The sequence below is a fragment of the Salvelinus alpinus genome, chromosome 14 (assembly GCF_045679555.1).
Source record: "Salvelinus alpinus chromosome 14, SLU_Salpinus.1, whole genome shotgun sequence".
NCBI lineage: Eukaryota > Metazoa > Chordata > Actinopteri > Salmoniformes > Salmonidae > Salvelinus > Salvelinus alpinus.
The window spans coordinates 6,851,238-6,871,365 of NC_092099.1; the positions used below are offsets into that span (position 1 = coordinate 6,851,238).

General features: G+C 41.3%; 1 protein-coding gene across 2 annotated transcripts in view; it reads right to left on the reverse strand.

The window, feature by feature from the left end:
- tbc1d4 (TBC1 domain family, member 4) overlaps window positions 1-20,128 on the reverse strand; it is a 248,987-nt gene that overhangs the window by 172,397 nt on the left and 56,462 nt on the right. For both annotated transcript variants that reach the window (XM_071341978.1, XM_071341976.1), the window contains exons 10-11: window positions 3,820-3,948; window positions 2,260-2,322 (exon numbers count right to left, since the gene is read on the reverse strand). In XM_071341978.1, coding sequence (XP_071198079.1) covers window positions 2,260-2,322; window positions 3,820-3,948 — 192 coding nt within the window. The remainder of the gene's footprint in view (window positions 1-2,259; window positions 2,323-3,819; window positions 3,949-20,128) is intronic.

Here is a 20,128-nt window from a genome sequence, read left to right on the forward strand (position 1 = left end):
GCATTGCTCAGCAGACCCAGAGCTGGACACATCCCGTCTCTGTTTCCTACCCTGGCCTCTGTGTCCGGAGACTGTCCTCAGATCATAGTAGAGGCCTCACTCAGCTCAAAACACAGGTCCCGGGGCCAGGGGGTAACACACCACAGAGAGACATACATAGATACAGACACAAAGACAGACAAAAACATAGACCCACAAAAACATGCATGTACACACAGAGTCCCAGAGACAAACACGCACGAACACACATGCGCACATGCGCACACAGTCAGCTGTGGGAAAAGGCCACTAAGGTGAATAGAATAAACACATCTGACACCTTCCATGATTTTGGAGAGATGTGCTTGCCCCATGTGCTGAGTAAGAATATAAAAAAAAATAATAATAATAATTATATGACCGGATAATGAGTGAAAGACTGGTAGATTGGGGGAGGGAGGGGAGGTATTGTTGTTGAGTAATACTTTATTTCCATGTTCAAGGTTGTTGTGAACTGTGAGCGAAGGTGGTAACTTTGCAAACTAGTTGTAGGTGCTTGTGATGTACATCTCGTGATGTTTTTACAGGAGAAAGCAAACTCACTCACACTTCCGGGGCATGTGAGGACTCATGTGTTTGTGTGTGTGGTCCTACTATGATTTACAGCAGGGATCATCAACTAGTTTCAGTAGCGGGCCAATTTTTTCTTGAGTGGATGGTCAGGGGGCGAGAACATAATTACAAATCATTTGTAGATTGCAAATTGACCGCAAGAAACCCAAACAGATATAACATTTGGCTAAAACATAATAATTTCAAACCTTGCTTAGATTTGTATACGATCACATATATCTCTTAATTATGCATGGGAATAGTTTGTAACATATTTACAAAATTAAAATCAGCCTTTTAAGTCCAACAAGTAAACATTTTTTGGGGGGCGAAATAAAATCAGTTGGGGTCAGTTTGGGAACCCTGATTTAAGGTATAACATGTACCCTCCCTGTCTCTCCCCGCCCCTGCCCATCGCCAAAATATCTGATGGGGGGGGGGGGGGCAGAGGGTCGACATCACACCCCCGTCCCACATTTTGCATCGTTGTGACACTAGAGTGAACAACTCCGCCATTAAACAACCGTCCAGGCTACGTTGGAAAATACATTTAGGAAAAAACCTGGGAATATTCACGTGGCAGAAAAGATAATGAACCTATATATTTTTATAATACAATCTTTGAGAACTAAAAAATCACCAAAATAAAAGCTAGACAGTAAGGGAGAATTTTTATTTTTTAACAATATTCACTTTGTTATTATGTTTCAGAAAAACAACACATTGCTAGTAGTTCTCAAAGATTGTATTATAAAAAATATATAGGTCCATTATCTTTTCTGCCCTGAATATTCCCAAAGTTTTCCAGCATTGTATTATCCATGGCAAAATGAATAGAATTGCAGGAAACGAGCATTAAAACGATACAATTTTCTCTCAGCTCCATTTCAGAATATGTAAAATTGCAGGAAATTTGCTTTAAAAACTGGAACATTTTCTCTCAGCTGCTTGGCAAAATCTGTAGAATTGCAGGAAATTACCTTTAAAATATTTTACATTTACATTTTTGTCATTTAGCAGACGCCGTAATCCAGAGTGATTACCAGTTTGTGCATTCATCTTGAAATAGCAGGTATAGTTTGTGCACTTTTCCTCAACAAAGTAACTATTAGCAAAGTCAGCACTAGAAAACAAACAAACAAAAAAAGCTCAGCTCCATGGGAAAATGTGTAGAATTGCAGGAAATTGGCTTAAAAATGCTCAAATTTCTCTACAACGCAAACATGGGGGCCTCTAAAATGTAGCCACATGGACAGCCGGCCACACTCATTGCCAAGCCCCCCACCTAAGCCCCTTTTTGCTCTCCCACCTAACTGGCTTTTTCTTTTTCCACGGAAAGATGTGTAGCAACATTCAGTACAGTAGTTCCTATGTGATAATTTCAACAGCACAAATTGAACAGAGAGGGAGAGGGGGGAATGAAAGGGGCAGAGAAAGAGGGAAAGAGGGAGAGAGAGAGACTGCTACCATCGAGTGAGATGCTCTGGGAGGGGGAAAGAGAGCGGTTGAGAGAGGGTGGAAGAGAGAGAGAGGTAGGAGAGAGAGAAAAAATATATATATAGAGAGAGAAAGAGATAGGAGGGGGGAAAGAGAGAGAGGGAGAGAGAGACACTGCTACCATCGAGTGAGATGCTCTGGGAATTTTCCCATTCCATATGGAATACTCACTCTCTCAAAGCTCCCCCCCATGCTTCCCATGCTTCCCAAGCGACCTCTCATCTGGTTGGCGCCCTGAGGAGACAAGAGATAAATATTGCTGATGTAAACGTATGAACTTTTTGTGATCCGTAATGTCAAAGGTCACACTGAAGTCTAACAAAACAACCCCCACAATCTTTTTAGTGTCAATTTCTCTCAGCCAATCATCAGTCATTTGTGTAAGTGCTGTACATGTTAAATGCCCTTCTCTATAAGCGTACTGAAATTATGTTGTTGATTTGTTTACTGTGAAATAGCATTTTATTTGGTCAAACCATTTAAAAAAAAAAGTTTACTAAGGGTTAGCAGCAGGCTGATTGGTCGGCTGTTTGAGCCAGTAAAGGGTTCTTTGCAGCTTGATGAAAGAAAGCCAGTCAACTGTCATGACTGGCTTTCATGGGCTGTCATGTGCCATTCAATGAGGAGTATCTTCCGTCTGGCCACTCTACTATAAAGGCCTGATTGGTGGAGTGAAACAGAGATGGTTGTCCTTCTGGAAGGTCTTCCATCTCCACCTAGGAACTCTGGAGCTCTGTCAGTGACCATCGGGTCACTCTGACAAACCATCGGCTTCTACCTGACCAAGACCCTTCTCCCCCGATTGCTCAGTTTGGCCGGAAGGCCAGCTCTAAGAAGAGTCTTGGTGGTTCCAAACTTCTTCCATTTAAGAATGCCATTGTGATATTGGGGATCTTCAATGCTGCAGACTTGTTTTGGTACCCTTCCCTAGATCTGTGCCTTGACACAATCCTGTCTCGTAGCTCTACTGACAATTCCTTCGACATCATGGCTTGGTTTTCCCCCCGCCCTGCACGGTCAACTGTGAGACCTTATATAGACAGGTGTGTGCCTTTCCAAATCATGTCCAATCAAATGAATTTCCCATAGGTGGACTCCAATCAAGTTGTACAAACATCTCAAGGATGATCAATGGAAACAGGATGCACCTGAGCTCAATTTCGAGTCTCATAGCAAAGGGTCTGAATACTTATGTAAATAAGATATTTAAGTTTTTTTTTTTAATAATACATTTGCTACACATTTTTAAAACCTCTTCTCGCTTTGTCATCATGGGGTATTGTGTGTAGATTGATGAGGAACCTTTTGTATTGACTCAATTTTAGAATAAGGCTGTAACCTAACAAAATGTGGAAAAGTCAAGGGGTCTGAATACTTTCTGAATGCACTGTATTCTAAGGATATGCATTTACAATAGTAACAGATGGCAGCAAAGGTTTCAGATTCATGGACACCTGACAAAGACCAAGACAAGAAACAGGGTGAGACATGACACAGATATTTGGAACCCTTGAGAAGATATTCTCTAGCGATTTGATCAGACACAGAAAAAGACAGAAAGAGAAGGGCAGGGAAGGAGGGGAAAGAAAGAAAGAGACCGGCTGATAGACAGAGAGCGAGAAAGACAGAGACAGTGAGAGAGACAGGACAGACTTAATAGAGATAGAGAGAAAGAGAACAATAAATAGAGACCTATAGATTAAAAGACAGAGACAGACATAGTGGTAGTACCCGTGAGAAAATGTTCTCCAGTGAGCTGGTCAGCGAGCTCTTGGCCTTGTTCTTCAGGATGTCCAGTTTGAAGCGGCCGCCCGTCGCCGCTGTGCTGTCCGCTGGTGCTGTCGTGGTGTTGGGGGTTTTCTGGTACACACAGATAAAGGTCAAAGGTCAGAGGTTACGCCACTGTCGAAAACACTACAACAACCTGGTTCTATATGGGGCAACAGTGCTGTTAAATGCAGAAACAGTCAGGTTCCAAGACAAATGCAATATAGCATAGAAAAGAAAGTGTAAAAACTATTTCTTCAAAAATTCAATCATAGTCCAAACCTGTACGATTCTGTGTATAACACAGAACTTGTGCACATAGTTACAAAGAACTTTCAGTAACACTTCATAATACCGTTCAGTATAAGCCATTTATAAGGCATTCATAATGTTTAACATTAGTCCGTATAAACCATTTACTCAGCCCCAGTCAAGTATTTTTGCAGTCCCTAATCTAAAGTGAGGCCTATGTATACTTTATAAATACTTCACACACTACCGGTCAAAACATTTGGAACACCTACTCAATCAAGGGTTTTTCTTTATTTTTACTATTTTCTAAACTGTAGAATAATAGTGAAGACATCAAAACTATGACATAACACATTATGGAATGATGTAGTAACCAAAAAAGTGTTAAATTATATTTGAGATTCTTCAAATAGCCACCCTTTGCCTTGATGACAGCTTTGCACACTCTTGGCATTCTCTCAACCAGATTCACCTGGAATGCTTTTCCAACAGTCTTGAAGGAGTTCCCACATATGTGACCAGATTCAGGAAACTACAGTGGTTTCTCCTTTAAAAGTTGCGAGTTTACACCGCGGGACTTAGAGGTACCCAGCGTCACGGCTTCATTGCTCCAGACCACCGCAAGGGGAGTTAGAGCACTCATTATACATTTGGGTCCCAAGGTTTTTATATGACCAATCATATCGAGTGGTTCCAATGATGAATTTGACGCAAGCCACCCGTCCCTGGTGACTTTCTTCAGCAAAGATGGCTGACAAAACATTACGGTGGAAGCAAATGTAAGTAGTTATAACGTCATAACGAGTCAAGTAAAAACTGTACAATTGAGAGGAATATGTTATTTAATGTAGAGACAAACGTTTGTGCATATTCTTTTGTCATGAAGTTAATTTACGAAAATCGCTATTTAGAAAGTTAGCTGACTAGCTAACATTAGCTAGCTAGCTAGTGTTAGGAGAATTAATTTGTAATTCGTGTTGTTTAATGTTTTAGGGACTAGCAAACCAGGCTGTCGTCTTGGGAAACAGTGGATGTAAAGAATCTAGCTAGCTAAAGCATTTACTGAAAAATGAATGTACCTTTGTGTAAGCTTGCCTTGCTTATATTTGCCATGCAATACAGCTGAAGTAACATAGCTAGCTAACTATTTATTTGCTTATTGTGTAGCAAATAAAAAAATAACTGTATGACTATGGATGTGTAGCTAGCTACAGTATGTAGCCGATCTGTGTATGGACCCTAAAACTTTTGGTATGAATATTAGTTCAGAACCTATCTATGAACCTCAGCTATCATAGTTGTTGTATCGACTTCAAGTCTGACTGGCATTAATGAAGCCTATGGATTGAGTTGAATATAATAATTTTATTGTGCCAAGGATGCAAGTCCTATATACATGTACTGTAGTTATTATCACGCATGAGATTCCCACATTGTAGCCTGTACATTGAATGTATTCACTGATCATGTACTCTTCCTTGACAAATAAAGGTGTGGTGTTCAGGGATGAATCTCTGAGACATTCTTTTTCAGTCATATCCAATACCATGTGTACCAAACTCCATTCTTTGAATGATGCTGTGTCTACATGCACTGTATGTATCACAATTATACACTTCAACAGTGTTTACCACTCCTGCTCGTGGGACAAGTATGATTACACATTGTAACTATGCAAAAGACTGGAAACATGATTTAAGTAAAGGCTGATTTGTAATTCATATATACAGAAATACACCCATGCCTATCTAACTCCCTTCATCTGCATTAATCTGAGGACACAGGAGAGTATTTCAATGAGATACTTAATTTCAGCACGTGGAGAATGTGAAACGCTTTATTGAAAGAAGTTCATTATCCAGGTGTTATAAATAAATCATATATTATAATTATTATAATTATAATATCATATTACAAATACAAGTTCAATCTGTACTTCAATGCACATTTGGTGTGCATTATTAAAAAAGAGGAAGAAAGAGGTGGGGAGAAAGGTGTAGAAGACAGAAAATGAAAGAGGTAAAACAGAGGAGCAGGGAAGACAGCATATGATTAATGATTTACAGTACTACCCTAATATTCTCTCAGTTCATCACAACTACATAGAGTGTCTTGCGGTGTCTCCTAACCAGCCTTGGGCTCCCAGTCGGCCCGAAGGTTATCTTAAGAGCGGGTGAGGTGGTGATGACAGGACTGGCTTCCTCTCTCACATCAAAACATACCTGCAAACGAGACAGATGCATAGAGAGATACAGTCAGAAGTCAGAAGTTTACATACACTTAGGTGGTAGTCATTAAAACTTGTTTTTCAACCACTCCACAAATTTCTTGTTATCAAACTATAGTTTTGGCAAGTTGGTTAGGACATCTACTTTGTGCATGACACAAGTAATTTTTCCAACAATTGTTTACAGACAGATTATTTCACTTATAATTCACTGTATCACAATTCCAGTGGGTCAGAAGTTTACAGTCGTGGCCAAAAGTTTTGAGAATGACACAAATATTAATTTACACAAAGTTTGCTGCTTCAGTGTCTTTAGATATTTTTGTCAGATGTTACTATGGAATACTGAAGTATAATTATAAGCATTTCATAAGTGTCAAAAGCTTTTATTGACGATTACATGAAGTTGATGCAGAGTCAATATTTGCAGTGTTGACCCTTCTTTTTCAAGACCTCTGCAATCCGCCCTGGCATGCTGTCAATTAACTTCTGGGCCACATCCTGACTGATGGCAGCCCATTCTTGCATAATCAATGCTTGGAGTTTGTCAGAATTTGTGGGTTTTTGTTTGTCAACCCGTCTCTTGAGGATTGACCACACGTTCTCAATGGGATTAAGGTCTGGGGAGTTTCCTGGCCATGGACCCAAAATATTGATGTTTTGTTCCCCGAGCCACTTAGTTATCACTTTTGCCTTATGGCAAGGTGCTCCATCATGCTGGAAAAGGCATTGTTCGTCACCAAAATGTTCCTGGATGGTTGGGAGAAGTAGCTCTCGGCTGTGTTCTTTGGCAAAATTGTGAGTGAGCCCACTCCCTTGGCTGAGAAGCAACCCCACACATGGTCTGAGGATGCTTTACTGTTGGCATGACACAGGACTGATGGTAGCGCTCACCTTGTCTTCTCCGGACAAGCTTTTTTCCGGATGCCCGAAACAATCGGAAAGGGGATTCATCAGAGAAAATGACTTTACCCCAGTCCAATCTCTGTAACTTTTGCAGAATATCAGTCTGTCCCTGATGTTTTTCCTGGAGAGAAGTGGCTTCTTTGCTGCCCTTCTTGACACCAGGCCATCCTCAAAAAGTCTTCGCCTCACTGTGTGTGCAGATGCACTCACACCTGCCTGCTGCCATTCCTGAGCAAGCTCTGTACTGGTGGTGCCCCGATCCCGCAGCTGAATCAACTTTAGGAGACGGTCCTGGCGCTTGTTGGACTTTCTTGGGCGCCCTGAAGCCTTCTTCACAACAATTGAAGTTCTTGATGATCCGTTAAATGGTTGACGTAGGTGCAATCTTACTGGTAGCAATATCCTTGCCTGTGAAGCCCTTTTTGTGCAAAGCAATGATGAAGGCACGTGTTTCCTTGCAGGTAACCATGGTTGACAGAGGAAGAACAATGATTCCAATCACCACCCTCCTTTTGAAGCTTCCAGTCTGTGATTCAAACTCAATCAGCATGACAGAGTGATCTCCAGCCTTGTCCTCGTCAACACTCACACCTGTGTTAACGAGAGACTCACTGACATGATGTCAGCTGGTCCTTTTGTGGCAGGGCTGAAATGCAGTGGAAATGTTTTTGGGGGATTCAGGTCATTTCCATGGCAAATAGGGACTTTGCAATAAATTGCAATTCATCTGATCACTCTTCATAACATTCTGGAGTATATGCAAATTGCCATCATACAAACTGAGGCAGCAGACTTGGTGAAAATTTATATCTGTGTCATTCTCAAACCTTTTGGTCACGACTGTACATACACTAAGTTGACTGTGCCTTTAAACAGCTTGGAAAATTCCAGAAAATGATGTCATGGCTTTAGAAGCTTCTGATAGGCTAAATTACATAATTTGAGTCAATTGGAGGTGTACCTGTGGATGTATTTCAAGGCCTACCTTCAAACTCAGTGCCTCTTTGCTTGACATCATGGGAAAATCAAAAGAAATCAGCCAAGAAAAATTTCCAAATAGACTTCCACAAGACTGGTTCATCCTTGGGAGCAATTTCCAAACGCCTGAAGGTACCACGTTCATCTGTACAAACAATAGTACGCAAGTATAAACACCATGAGACCACGTAGCCGTCATACCGCTCAGGAAGGAGACGCGTTCTGTCTCCTAGAGATGCACTTACCTTGGTGCGAAAAGTGCAAATCAATCCCAGAACAACAGCAAAGGACCTTGTGAGATGCTGGAGGGAACAGGTACAAAAGTATCTATATCCACAGTAAAACGACTCCTATATCGACATAACCTGAAAGGCCGCTCAGCAAGGAAGAAGCCACTGCTCCAAAACCGCCATAATAAAGCCAGACTAAAGTTTGCAACTGCACATGGTGGCAAAGATCGTACTTTTTGGAGAAATGTCCTCTGGTCTGATGAAACAAAAATAGAACTGTTTGGCCATAATGACCATCGTTATGTTTGGAGGAAAAAGGGGGAGGCTTGCAAGCCGAAGAACACCATCCCAACCGTGAAGCACGGGGGTGGCAGCATCATTTTGTGGGGGTGCTTTGCTGCAGGAAGGACTGGTGCACTTCACAAAATAGATGGCCTCATGAGGAAGACGAATTATGTGGATATATTGAAGCAACATCTCAAGACATCAGTCAGGAAGTTAAAGCTTGGGTCTTCTGGACAATGATGCCAAGCATACTTCCAAAGTTGTGGCAAAATGGCTTAAGGACAACAAAGTCAAGGTATTGGAGTGGCCATCACAAAGCCCTGACCTCAATCCTATAGAAAATGTGTGGGCAGAACTGAAAAAGCTTGTGCAAGCAAGGAGGCCTACAAACCTGGCTCAGTTACACCAGCTCTGTCAGGAGGAATGGGCCAAAATTCACCCAACTTATTGTGGGAAGCTTGTGGAAGGCTACCCGAAACGTTTGACCCAAGTTAAACAATTTAAAGGCGATGCTACCAAATACTAATTGAGTGTATGTAAACTTCTGACCCACTGGGAATGTTATGAAAGAAATAAAAGCTGAAATAAATCATTCTCTCTACTATTATTCTGACATTTCACATTCTTAAGATAAAGTGGTGATCCTATCTGACCTAAGAAAGGGGATTTTTACTATGAATAAAGGTCAGGAATTGTGAAAAACTGAGTTTAAATGTATTTGGCTAAGGTGTATGTAAACATCGACTTCAACTGTACGTAATATAGTAGAATGTTATATACGATATGTATGTATCTATGTAATATAGTAGAATGTTATGAACCGACACTGAATCGTAGACGCTAACTACTAGCTATGGAGAAGTTGGACGGAAGAACGCCCAGTGCTGCTTACCTGAGATGCCATCATCACACAGTACTTCTTCATAGGTGTCTGCTATGACTTCTTTTGTGTCGGAGAGAAAGGCTGACCAGTATTGGTTGTAGCTAAACTGACACTCAAAAAATGGCCAAAATGGAGGTTTGTTGATAGCGATTGTAATAAATTGTAGTTTTGTTTTCAAATAAATGTTTTGTTCTCAGAATATTTTTGGGAATAAAATGTTTCGTGTCCTATTACAAAATGTTTACTTGCAATTATTTATTCTTTACTTTGAGGCCTCGTTTCTGCTTTCACAACAATTATTTTTGATTGAAAATAAAAAAGTTTTGCTCTCGACAAAAATACATCCATTTGTTGCAAGTTGGGGAGGGGGGCTAAAAGCTGAACAATAGACTATTCAACCTTTACTAAAGAATAGTCTAATAGCCAAGCTAGGTGTGAAAAACCCCCGTCCTATCACAGACAGGGGAAGTTAGAGCACTGATTATGCTTTTGGGTCCCAATGCAATATTGTGTCTCTAAATGACAACTAATGGGCAATATAAACCAAATAATAAACTGATAATTGTGCACGACTTCAAATGAAACAATCAGGGAGCAGGATTCCAACCCTCAACCTTCTTTCCCGAAGTCCAGTGCGCTATCGACTGTGAACCAAAAGCATGCTCAAGCCGCAGAGTCAATAGAGCGCAACCTTGGGGTAGCTTGCTACTCAATGTAATAAAGTGATGACTTTTCAAATAAGTTACCTTACACGTTATGTTAGCTGACAATTTGTTCGCTACGCTGTCCTTACGAACCACATAGCATATCATTACAGCAGTAGGTACTGGCATGTTAGCTATCTACCTAACATTAGTAGTTATACATCAAACTTTCCAGTATATTAACTATAGGCTATCTAACTACCCAACCTTAATTAACTTGATTATTCCCGTCATTCTTAGCTTAGCTAAATGGTATAGTCGTTGTGCTTTCTCAATGGATATTCGGGTACATTCGAATAATGAATTTATGTGCGCTCAACACCTGTTGAATATGGCCGGTGTCAGCAAACGTTGGCAAAAAAGCGCAATTAAATTGTTTCCAGCAGCACAGTTACAGTCACCAACACTCTGGATAACATGAAAACTGCCTAACCAGCTGTGCTAGGGCGAGTAAAATGGTCAGAGTGGTCTCATTTGTGTCTGGAAGTAGCTAGGAAGCTAGCCAAGGTTAGCTTGGGTGCTTGACTGCTGTTGTAAGGCCAGAACGCTCAAATCAACAGTACTCCTTGGTCCGAATGTCCAGTGTATGCTCTGAGAGCGAAACGGACTGAATTAACCCAGGAGGTTTTTCATTTTTAATGGAATAGAAACACCATAATATGAATTAAATTAATTAAGCAAGTACGAGTCAAAAGTTTGGACACACCTACTCATTCCAGGATTTTTCTATATTTTTACTATTTTCTACATTGTAGAATAATAGTGAAGACATCACAACTATGAAATAACACATGGAATCAGTTAAGTCAAATTCTTATTTACAAGGACAGTCTACTCCTTCCTCCCCGTTGGGGAATTGAACCCCGGTCTCCCACGTGCCTGCAATATGGAAGACTATCAAATGCTTCTCAAAGATGCCCTCTGGTGGTCAAACTAGCAGTAACAGAAAAAAAATGGCTGACAATTAGATAACGTGCCACAGAATGCTGCAGCAGCCCGCAAGGTGTGCCGCAACTTTTGAAGGAGGAACCACTGTAGGCATAAGACACAAGTCACGACTTCACAGGAGAGATGTTTGAACGTAAAAAACATTTTTATCAAATTGCGTTTTTTGGCAGAAATCCATTCTCGAACATGTGAACTTTCATGTGCCTTAATATCGAACTTGTATCTCATCTGTAAATATGAATAACATTTTTAAATTATGAGCCTAGTTGGTTCAGCCACAGAAAAAGCAAGCAACCTTTTCGCTAGCAATGATTGGCTGAGATAATGAGTGGGCTGGACATGCCGAGAGATGAGTTTGGATTGGTCTACCATACAGCATGCGCCTGTCAATTGGAGATTGTCAGTATGTCTAGGTAATCGTGTCAAACGCGGCTTTAAAAATAAATGTATTGTGTAGTAAAACTGCATAAACCTAATGTCAAGTTAAAGTGTACTGTTAGCTAGCTAACGTTAGCTGGCTGGCTCGCTAGCTAACGTTATGTGTATGCTCTCCACTTTCTGGAGGACCGAGTTTTGAAATCAGTGGAATTTGAGTATGATAGCTAAGGAAATGGAGAAAACACCAGTCTGGATTACATCGTGCATGGCATCAGACAGGAGACACGCCCAACCATGATGTATCCTGGTAAGACTGTCCATCTAGCTACATTTTCAGATATTACACGTTTCAACTTTTGACAGAAAGTGGTTTCATTTCAAGTGTACTGTTGGCTAGCTAATGTTAGCTGGCTGGGTCGCTAGCTAACGTTATATGTATGATCTTATTCTTCGTTTCTCAGACACATTTGCTTGACTAGTTATAGCCATAGAACCTCGTTGGTTAGCTACCTGCAGATTCATGCAGGGTAGTAATGTCATGAGTGATTATGGTCCATTGTTTAGCTAGCTAGCTACATGTCTTAACAAAAGACTCCACTCTAATTTTGATTTCAATTGAGTGTTCTGTTAGCTAGCTAGCTAACGTTAGCTGGCTGGCTCGCTAACTAACGTTATGTCATGCGTTGGGATTCATTGTTTCCCTAGCTAGCTATCTAGCTACATTTCTTTACAAAAAACTCTCATCTTAGTGTGCCAGAGTGCAGAAGAAGTGATTAATTTTTGAACGCTCAACACCTGTTGAATATGTCCGGTGTCAGTAAACGTCGACAACAAAGCGTATTTCAATTGTTGCCAGCAGCACTGTTACAGTCAGCAACTGTCATCAAGGCAAAGGGTGGCTATTTGAGGAATCTCAAATATAAAATATACACTGCTCAAAAAAATAAAGGGAACACTAAAATAACACATCCTAGATCTGAATGAATGAAATATTCTTATTAAATACTTTTTTCTTTACATAGTTGAATGTGCTGACAAGAAAATCACACAAAAATTATCAATGGAAATCAAATTTATCAACCCATGGAGGTCTGGATTTGGAGTCACACTCAAAATTAAAGTGGAAAACCACACTACAGGCTGATCCAACTTTGATGTAATGTCCTTAAAACAAGTCAAAATGAGGCTCAGTAGTGTGTGTGGCCTCCACGTGCCTGTATGACCTCCCTACAACGCCTGGGCATGCTCCTGATGAGGTGGCGGATGGTCTCCTGAGGGATCTCCTCCCAGACCTGGACTAAAGCATCCGCCAACTCCTGGACAGTCTGTGGTGCAACGTGGCGTTGGTGGATGGAGCGAGACATGATGTCCCAGATGTGCTCAATTGGATTCAGGTCTGGGGAACGGGCGGGCCAGTCCATAGCATCAATGCCTTCCTCTTGCAGGAACTGCTGACACACTCCAGCCTCATGAGGTCTAGCATTGTCTTGCATTATGAGGAACCCAGGGCCAACCGCACCAGCATATGGTCTCACAAGGGGTCTGAGGATCTCATCTCGGTACCTAATGGCAGTCAGGCTACCTCTGGCGAGCACATGGAGGGCTGTGCGGCCCCCCAAAGAAATGCCACCCCACACCATGACTGACCCACCGCCAAACCGGTCATGCTGGAGGATGTTGCAGGCAGCAGAACGTTCTCCACGGCATCTCCAGACTCTGTCACGTCTGTCACATGTGCTCAGTGTGAACCTGCTTTCATCTGTGAAGAGCACAGGGCGCCAGTGGCGAATTTGCCAATCTTGGTGTTCTCTGGCAAATGCCAAACGTCCTGCACGGTGTTGGGCTGTAAGCACAACCCCCACCTGTGGACGTCGGGCCCTCATACCACCCTCATGGAGTCTGTTTCTGACCGTTTGAGCAGACACATGCACATTTGTGGCCTGCTGGAAGTCATTTTGCAGGGCTCTGGCAGTGCTCCTTCTGCTCCTTCTTGCATAAAGACGGAAGTAGTGGTCCTGCTGCTGGGTTGTTGCCCTCCTACGGCCTCCTCCACGTCTCCTGATGTACTGGCCTGTCTCCTGGTAGCGCCTCCATGCTCTGGACACTACGCTGACAGACACAGCAACCCTTCTTGCCACAGCTCGCATTGATGTGCCATCCTGGATGAGCTGCACTACCTGAGCCACTTGTATTGGTTGTAGACTCCGTCTCATGCTACCACTAGAGTGAAAGCACCGCCAGCATTCAAAAGTGACCAAAACATCAGCCAGGAAGCATAGGAACTGAGAAGTGGTCTGTGGTCACCACCTGCAGAACCACTCCTTTATTGGGGGTGTCTTGCTAATTGCCTATAATTTCCACCTGTTGTCTATTCCATTTACACAACAGCATGTGAAATTTATTGTCAATCAGTGTTGCTTCCTAAGTGGACAGTTTGATTTCACAGAAGTGTGATTGACTTGGAGTTACATTGTGTTGTTTAAGTGTTCCCTTTATTTTTTTGAGCAGTGTATTTTGATTTAACACTTTTTTGGTTACTACATTTATCCATATGTGTTATTTCATAGTGTTGATGTCTTCACTATTATTATTCAATGTAGAAAATAGTAAAAATTAACAAAAACCCTTGAATGAGTAGGTGTTCTAAAACTTTTGACCGGTAGTGTAAATGTTGAGTGACCACTGCCATTTATTTATTTTATTTAACATTTATTTAAAAACCTCTACGGGATTGGTGTACCTATACCGGGCTGGTTGTTGCTAACGTGCACTGATGTGACTATAATTACATTTTCAGTCATATCCAATTTTCTAGGACACAGAGATGTCTTATATGTGCAGAAAGCTTAAATTATTGTTCATCTAACTGCACTGTACAATTTACAGTAGCTATTACAGTGAAAAAATACCATGATATTGTTTGAGAGTGCACAACAACAAAAAATGTATATCACGGCCCTTGGTTTGATACATTCACCTCTGAAGGTAAATAATGTACTTACATTGAGTAATCTTGCTCTGATTTGTCATCCTGAGGGTTCCAGAGATAAAAATGTGGCATAGTTTTGTTTGATAAAATCAATTTTCATATTCAAATGTAGGAACTGGGTTCTAAAGTTTGAACTGCCTGTAGCTCAGGCCCTGAAGCAAGGATATGCATATTCTTGGTACCATTTCAAAGGAAACACTTTGAAGTTTGTGGAAATGTGAATTGAATGTAGGAGAATATAACACAATAGATCTGGTAGAAGAAAATTCTACCACCATCTATGAATGCAACAGAAAGGTCCCAAATCTAGCCATCACTCTGGTTGTAATTCTGGTGTCCCCAAGAGGGCAGCAGTGTATGTGCAAAGTTTCAGACTGATAACTTGAAGTATGAGCAAGCTACATGACATTTAGGCGCAGCTCTCTGACCAAAGTTTGTGTCCTATAGGATATCAAATCAAAGTTTATTTGTCAAGTGCGCCGAATACAACAGGTGTAGACCTTACAGTGAAATGCTTACTTACAGGCTCTAACCAATAGTGCAAAAAAAAAGGTATGTGTGTGTGTAGGTAAGTAAAGAAATAAAACAACAGTAAAAATACATTTGAAAATAAGAGTAGCAAGGCTATATACAGACACCGGTTAGTCAGGCTTATTGAGGTAGTATGTACATGTAGGTATGTTTAAAGTGACTGTGCATATATGATGAACAGAGAGTAGCAGTAGCGTAAACCACACTCCTAATGACATAGTGAAGTCTGGTTACGTTCTAGGATCTCTGACGATAAATACGAAAGTAATTTGACTGGTTGAAACAACGTTTAGGGTTAGATTTTGACAGATTCCTTTCTTTGCAAATTGAACAAGTGGAAAAACAAAATCGATTGTGCATGATATATGGGCCTTTTTAGGATATGAAAAAGGATTTTATCTAACAAAACGACACTTCATGTTATCTCTGGGACCCTTTGGATGATAAATCAGAGCAAGATTTCAGAATGTAAGTACACATTTCACCTTCAGAGGTGAATTTATCAAACCTATTGTGGTGAAAAAAGGGATTTGTTGTTAGGAGCTCTCCTACTTTATGGGTTGGTTATGTAGGCTTCTTCTAACTCATCACTTTCTACTACATATAGTAATACGATTAAATTATATCTTTACTTTAAAAACCAAAGTCTATCAGAATTCCAGTCATTTCAATAAATGTTATTCTCCTTGATCTTCAAGAATAGGACTTGGAAATATGGAAGTGTAAATTAGCCAAATTGTTTTACCTGAGCATGACCCCAAAACTAAGGACTTATTTGTCAGCTCTACTCTGTTGTTTATGATTTTGTCATCATGGAGGACTGATTGGACTGATTCGAGTTGAAAAATAAATGCTTCGCTCATTGAATGGCATGCTTTGAGCACTACTGAAAAGTGCTATTTACATGTGAAAAATGAATGTGCTGCATTTGCTATAGGCCTATTATTTACCTTCTTGTTCATGACACTTTCATATCTTGATAATACATAGCTGTTTAAAGGGCAAATCCACAGATGAAACCATAACAAAATGGTAGCCCTGCCTCTGTTTTGGGTAAAAATCTGAGGGATGGGCCTGGAGAAATGTAACCACTCTGAGATTAATAGACAGAGCTATGGATGCGAGGACTGACCATCCATGATATCAAAATTACTGTTTTAACCATGTTAAGGCTATACAGTGTTTGTTGACATTCACACTGTTTAAAAACATTGGAATAAAACAAGCTTATATTTTGGGTTCTCATGGAGTGTGACAGTTGAACTAAACTCATGAGGCATTTCTAAGTTATTTATTTATATATATATGATTTATAAGTGGATGTAGCAACTACAGATTGACCCTTTAAGTCTATCAAAAGTTTGAGCATGTGTCCGTTAAGCCTATGGATTTTTTTTTTATCAGCATGAATTAGATTGAGCAATAAAAGCCCCACTTTTATTCCATAGGCTTGGATCAACATTATGCAGCTGTTGCAAGAGCGCATTTTCACTGGTTTCAAAAACAATGATTGATAAGCAGTTTCAACTTCTTGAATTCAACCATTATTGGTTTCAAATACACATTTAGATTTGTGAACAGCCATCCACAGCAAATGGCTAAATGAGAGAGCAGCAGTGTGATTCACATCAATGCGCTACGTGTATATCAATAATAAGTGATATCCGTAACGCCGTAGACTACACCACTGCTGTCATCCATACCTCCAAGCGTTTATTCAAGTTGGATCATTTTTGGACGCTGACATCAGTCGCACCATTGGAAGAGATAGCTTTCCACTGTAGCCTACAAAAGCCTATTCCTGCTCTTTTCCTGAGATCAATCGAAAACATTTGGTGTGTCATCATAGTGGTCTCTGACTTGTGGTCAGACTCGTTCACGTGGAACAAACTTAAACTTGCGCCTTTTTTCAATGGTGATTCGAATGTCATTGAGAAAACAGCGAGGTGTCAAAAAATTTTTTCCGCAAACATCCTTTCTCGAATTTAAATGTAATCCTTTTTTCCCCCAAAAGTATCTGTAATCTTTTTTATTTTTTTTAATTGCTGGTAATGCAACAGATTAGTTGCAGTTTAAAAAAAATCCTTTACATGTAATCTATTACTCCCCAACCCTGTGCATCAATCTACGAGACTTCATAGAGAGCCAGCCAACTTTCTGATACAAATATACATCATTGTATACATCATTGTATTAGCATTTATTATGGATCCCCATTAGCTACTGCCAAAGCAGCAACATTAAGGCAGTTATACAATTCTAAAAATATCACAATACATTCACAGATTCCTCAACACACTGTGTGCCCTCAGGCCCCTACTCCACCACAACCATATATCTACCATGCAAAATCCATGTGTACGTGTGTGTATAGTGTGTATGTTATCATTGGTGTGTATGCATGTGTCTGTGACTATGTTTCTTACTTCACAGTCCCAACTGTTCCATTAGGTGTATTTTTTCCCGTTTTTTTTTTATGTAATTTTACTTCTTGCATCAGTTACTTGAAGTGAAATAGAGTTCCATGTAGTCATGGATCTATGTAGTACTGCGCAAATAGTCAGGTTAGCCATTTGATGGTTTGGGGGTAGAAGCTGTTAAAAAGCCTTTTGGACGTAGACTTGGCGCTACAGTACCGCTTGCCCTGTACGGTATCAGAGAGAACAGTATGAGTAGAGTGGCTGGAGTCTTTGGCAATTTTTAGGGCCTTCCTCTGACACCGCCTGGTATAGAGGTTCTGGATGGAGGAAGCTTGGCGCCAGTGATGTCCTGGGCCATACGCACTACCCTCTGTAGTGCCTTGCGGTTGGAGGCCGAGCAGTTGCCATACCAAGTGGTGATGCAACTGGCCAGGATGCTCTCGATGGTGCAGCTGCAGAGTTTTTGAGGATCTGAGGACCCATGCGAAATCTTTTTAGTCTTCTGAGGGGGTTTAGGCGTTGTCGTGCCCTCTTCACAACTTTCTTGGTGTGTTTGGACCATGATAGTTTGCTAGTGATGTTGGTGACACCAACAAACTTGAAGCTCTCAACCTGCTCCACCACAGCCCCGTCGATGAGAGTGGGGGCGTGTTCGGTCCTCCTTTTCCTGTAATCCACAATCATCTCCTTTGTCTTGATCACGTTGAGGGAGAGGTTGTTATCCTGGCACCACACTGCCAGTTATCTGACCTCCTCCCTAGAGGCTGTCTCATCGTTGTCGGTGATCAGGCCTACCCCACTGCTGTGTCATCGGCAAACTTAATGATGGTGTTGGAGTCGTGCTTGGCCTTGCAGTCATGGGTGAACAGGGAGTACAGGAGGGGACTGAGCACGCACCCCTGAGGGGCTCCCGTGTTGAGGATCAGCGTGGCATATGTGTTGTTACCTACCCTCACCACCTGGGGGTGGCCCGTCAGGAAGTCCAGGATCCAGTTGCAGAGGGAGATGTTTAGTCCCAGGGTCCTTGGCTTAGTGATGAGCTTCGAGGGCCCTATGGTGTTGAACGCTGAGCTGTAGTCAATGAACAGCATTCTCACGTAGGTGTTCCTTTTGTCCAAGTGTGAAATGGCAGTGTGGAGTGCAATAGAGATTGCGTCATCTGTAGATCTGTTGGTGCGGTATGCAAATTGGAGTGGGTCTAGAGTTTCTGGGATAATGGTGTTGATGTGAGCCATGACCAGCCTTTCAAAGCACTTCGTGCTACGGGTTGGTAGTCATTTAGACAGGTTACTTTAGTGTTCTTGGGCACAGGGACTATGGTGGTCTGCTTGAAACATGTTGATATTACAGACTTGGTCAGGGACAGGTTGAAAATGTCAGTTAAGACACCTGCCAGCTGGTCAGCGCATGCTCAGAGTACATGTTCTGGTAATCCGTCTGGCCCTGCGGCCTTGTAAATGTTGACCTGTTTAAAGGTCTTATTCACATCGGCTATGGAGAGCGTGATCGCACAGTCACTTGGAACAGCTGGTGCTCTCATGCATATTTCAGTGATACTTGCCATAAAGCGAGCATAAAAGTAATTTAGCTTGTCTGGTAGGCTCGTGTCACTGGGCAGCTTTCGGCTGCGCTTCCCTTTGTAGTCTGACGAGCGTCAGTAGAGCGTGTAGTACGATTCGATCTTAGTCCTGTATTGATGCTTTTCTTGTTTGGTTCGTTCGAAGGCATAGCGGGATTTCTTATAAGCTTCTGGTTTAGAGTCCCGCTCCTTGAAAGCAGCAGCTCTACCCTTTAGCTAAGTGTGGATGTTGCCTGTAATCCATGGTTTCTGTTTGGGGTATGTACGTACATTCACTGTGGGAGCGATGTCATAGATGCAATTATTGATGAAGCCAGTGACTAATGTAGTGTACTCTTAAATGCCATCAGAAGAATCCCAGAACATATTCCAGTCCTGTAGCTTAGCATCTGCTTCATCTGACCACTTTTTTATTGACCAATTCATTGGTTTTTGCTTGTAAGCAGGAATCAGGAGGATATAATTATATCGTTTGACATGTTTCGACAAACTTTACCGGTACTTTTAGCATGTATTCGTCTGCCTGTTGTGACCGTCTTGGAGCCATTGGATTACTGAACAAAACGCGCCAACAAAACAGAGTTTTTGGGACATAAAGAGGGACTTTATCGAACAAAACAAACATTTACTGTGTAACTGGGAGTCTTGTGAGTGCAACCATATGAAGATCATTAAAGGTAAGTGATTAATTTTATCGCTATTTCTGACTTTAGTGACTCCTCTACTTGGCTGGTAAATGTTTGTATGCTTTTTTATGCGGGGCGCTGTCCTCAGATAATTGCATGGTAAGCTTTCGCCGTAAAGCCTTTTTGAAATGAACATGAAGTTCATCTTTAAGCCGATGTATAACACTTGTATATTTTATGAATGCTTATTATGTGTATTTCTGTATTTTGAATTTGGCGCTCTGTAATTTCACCGGATGTTGGCCAGGTGGGACGCTAGCGTCCCACATACCCAAGA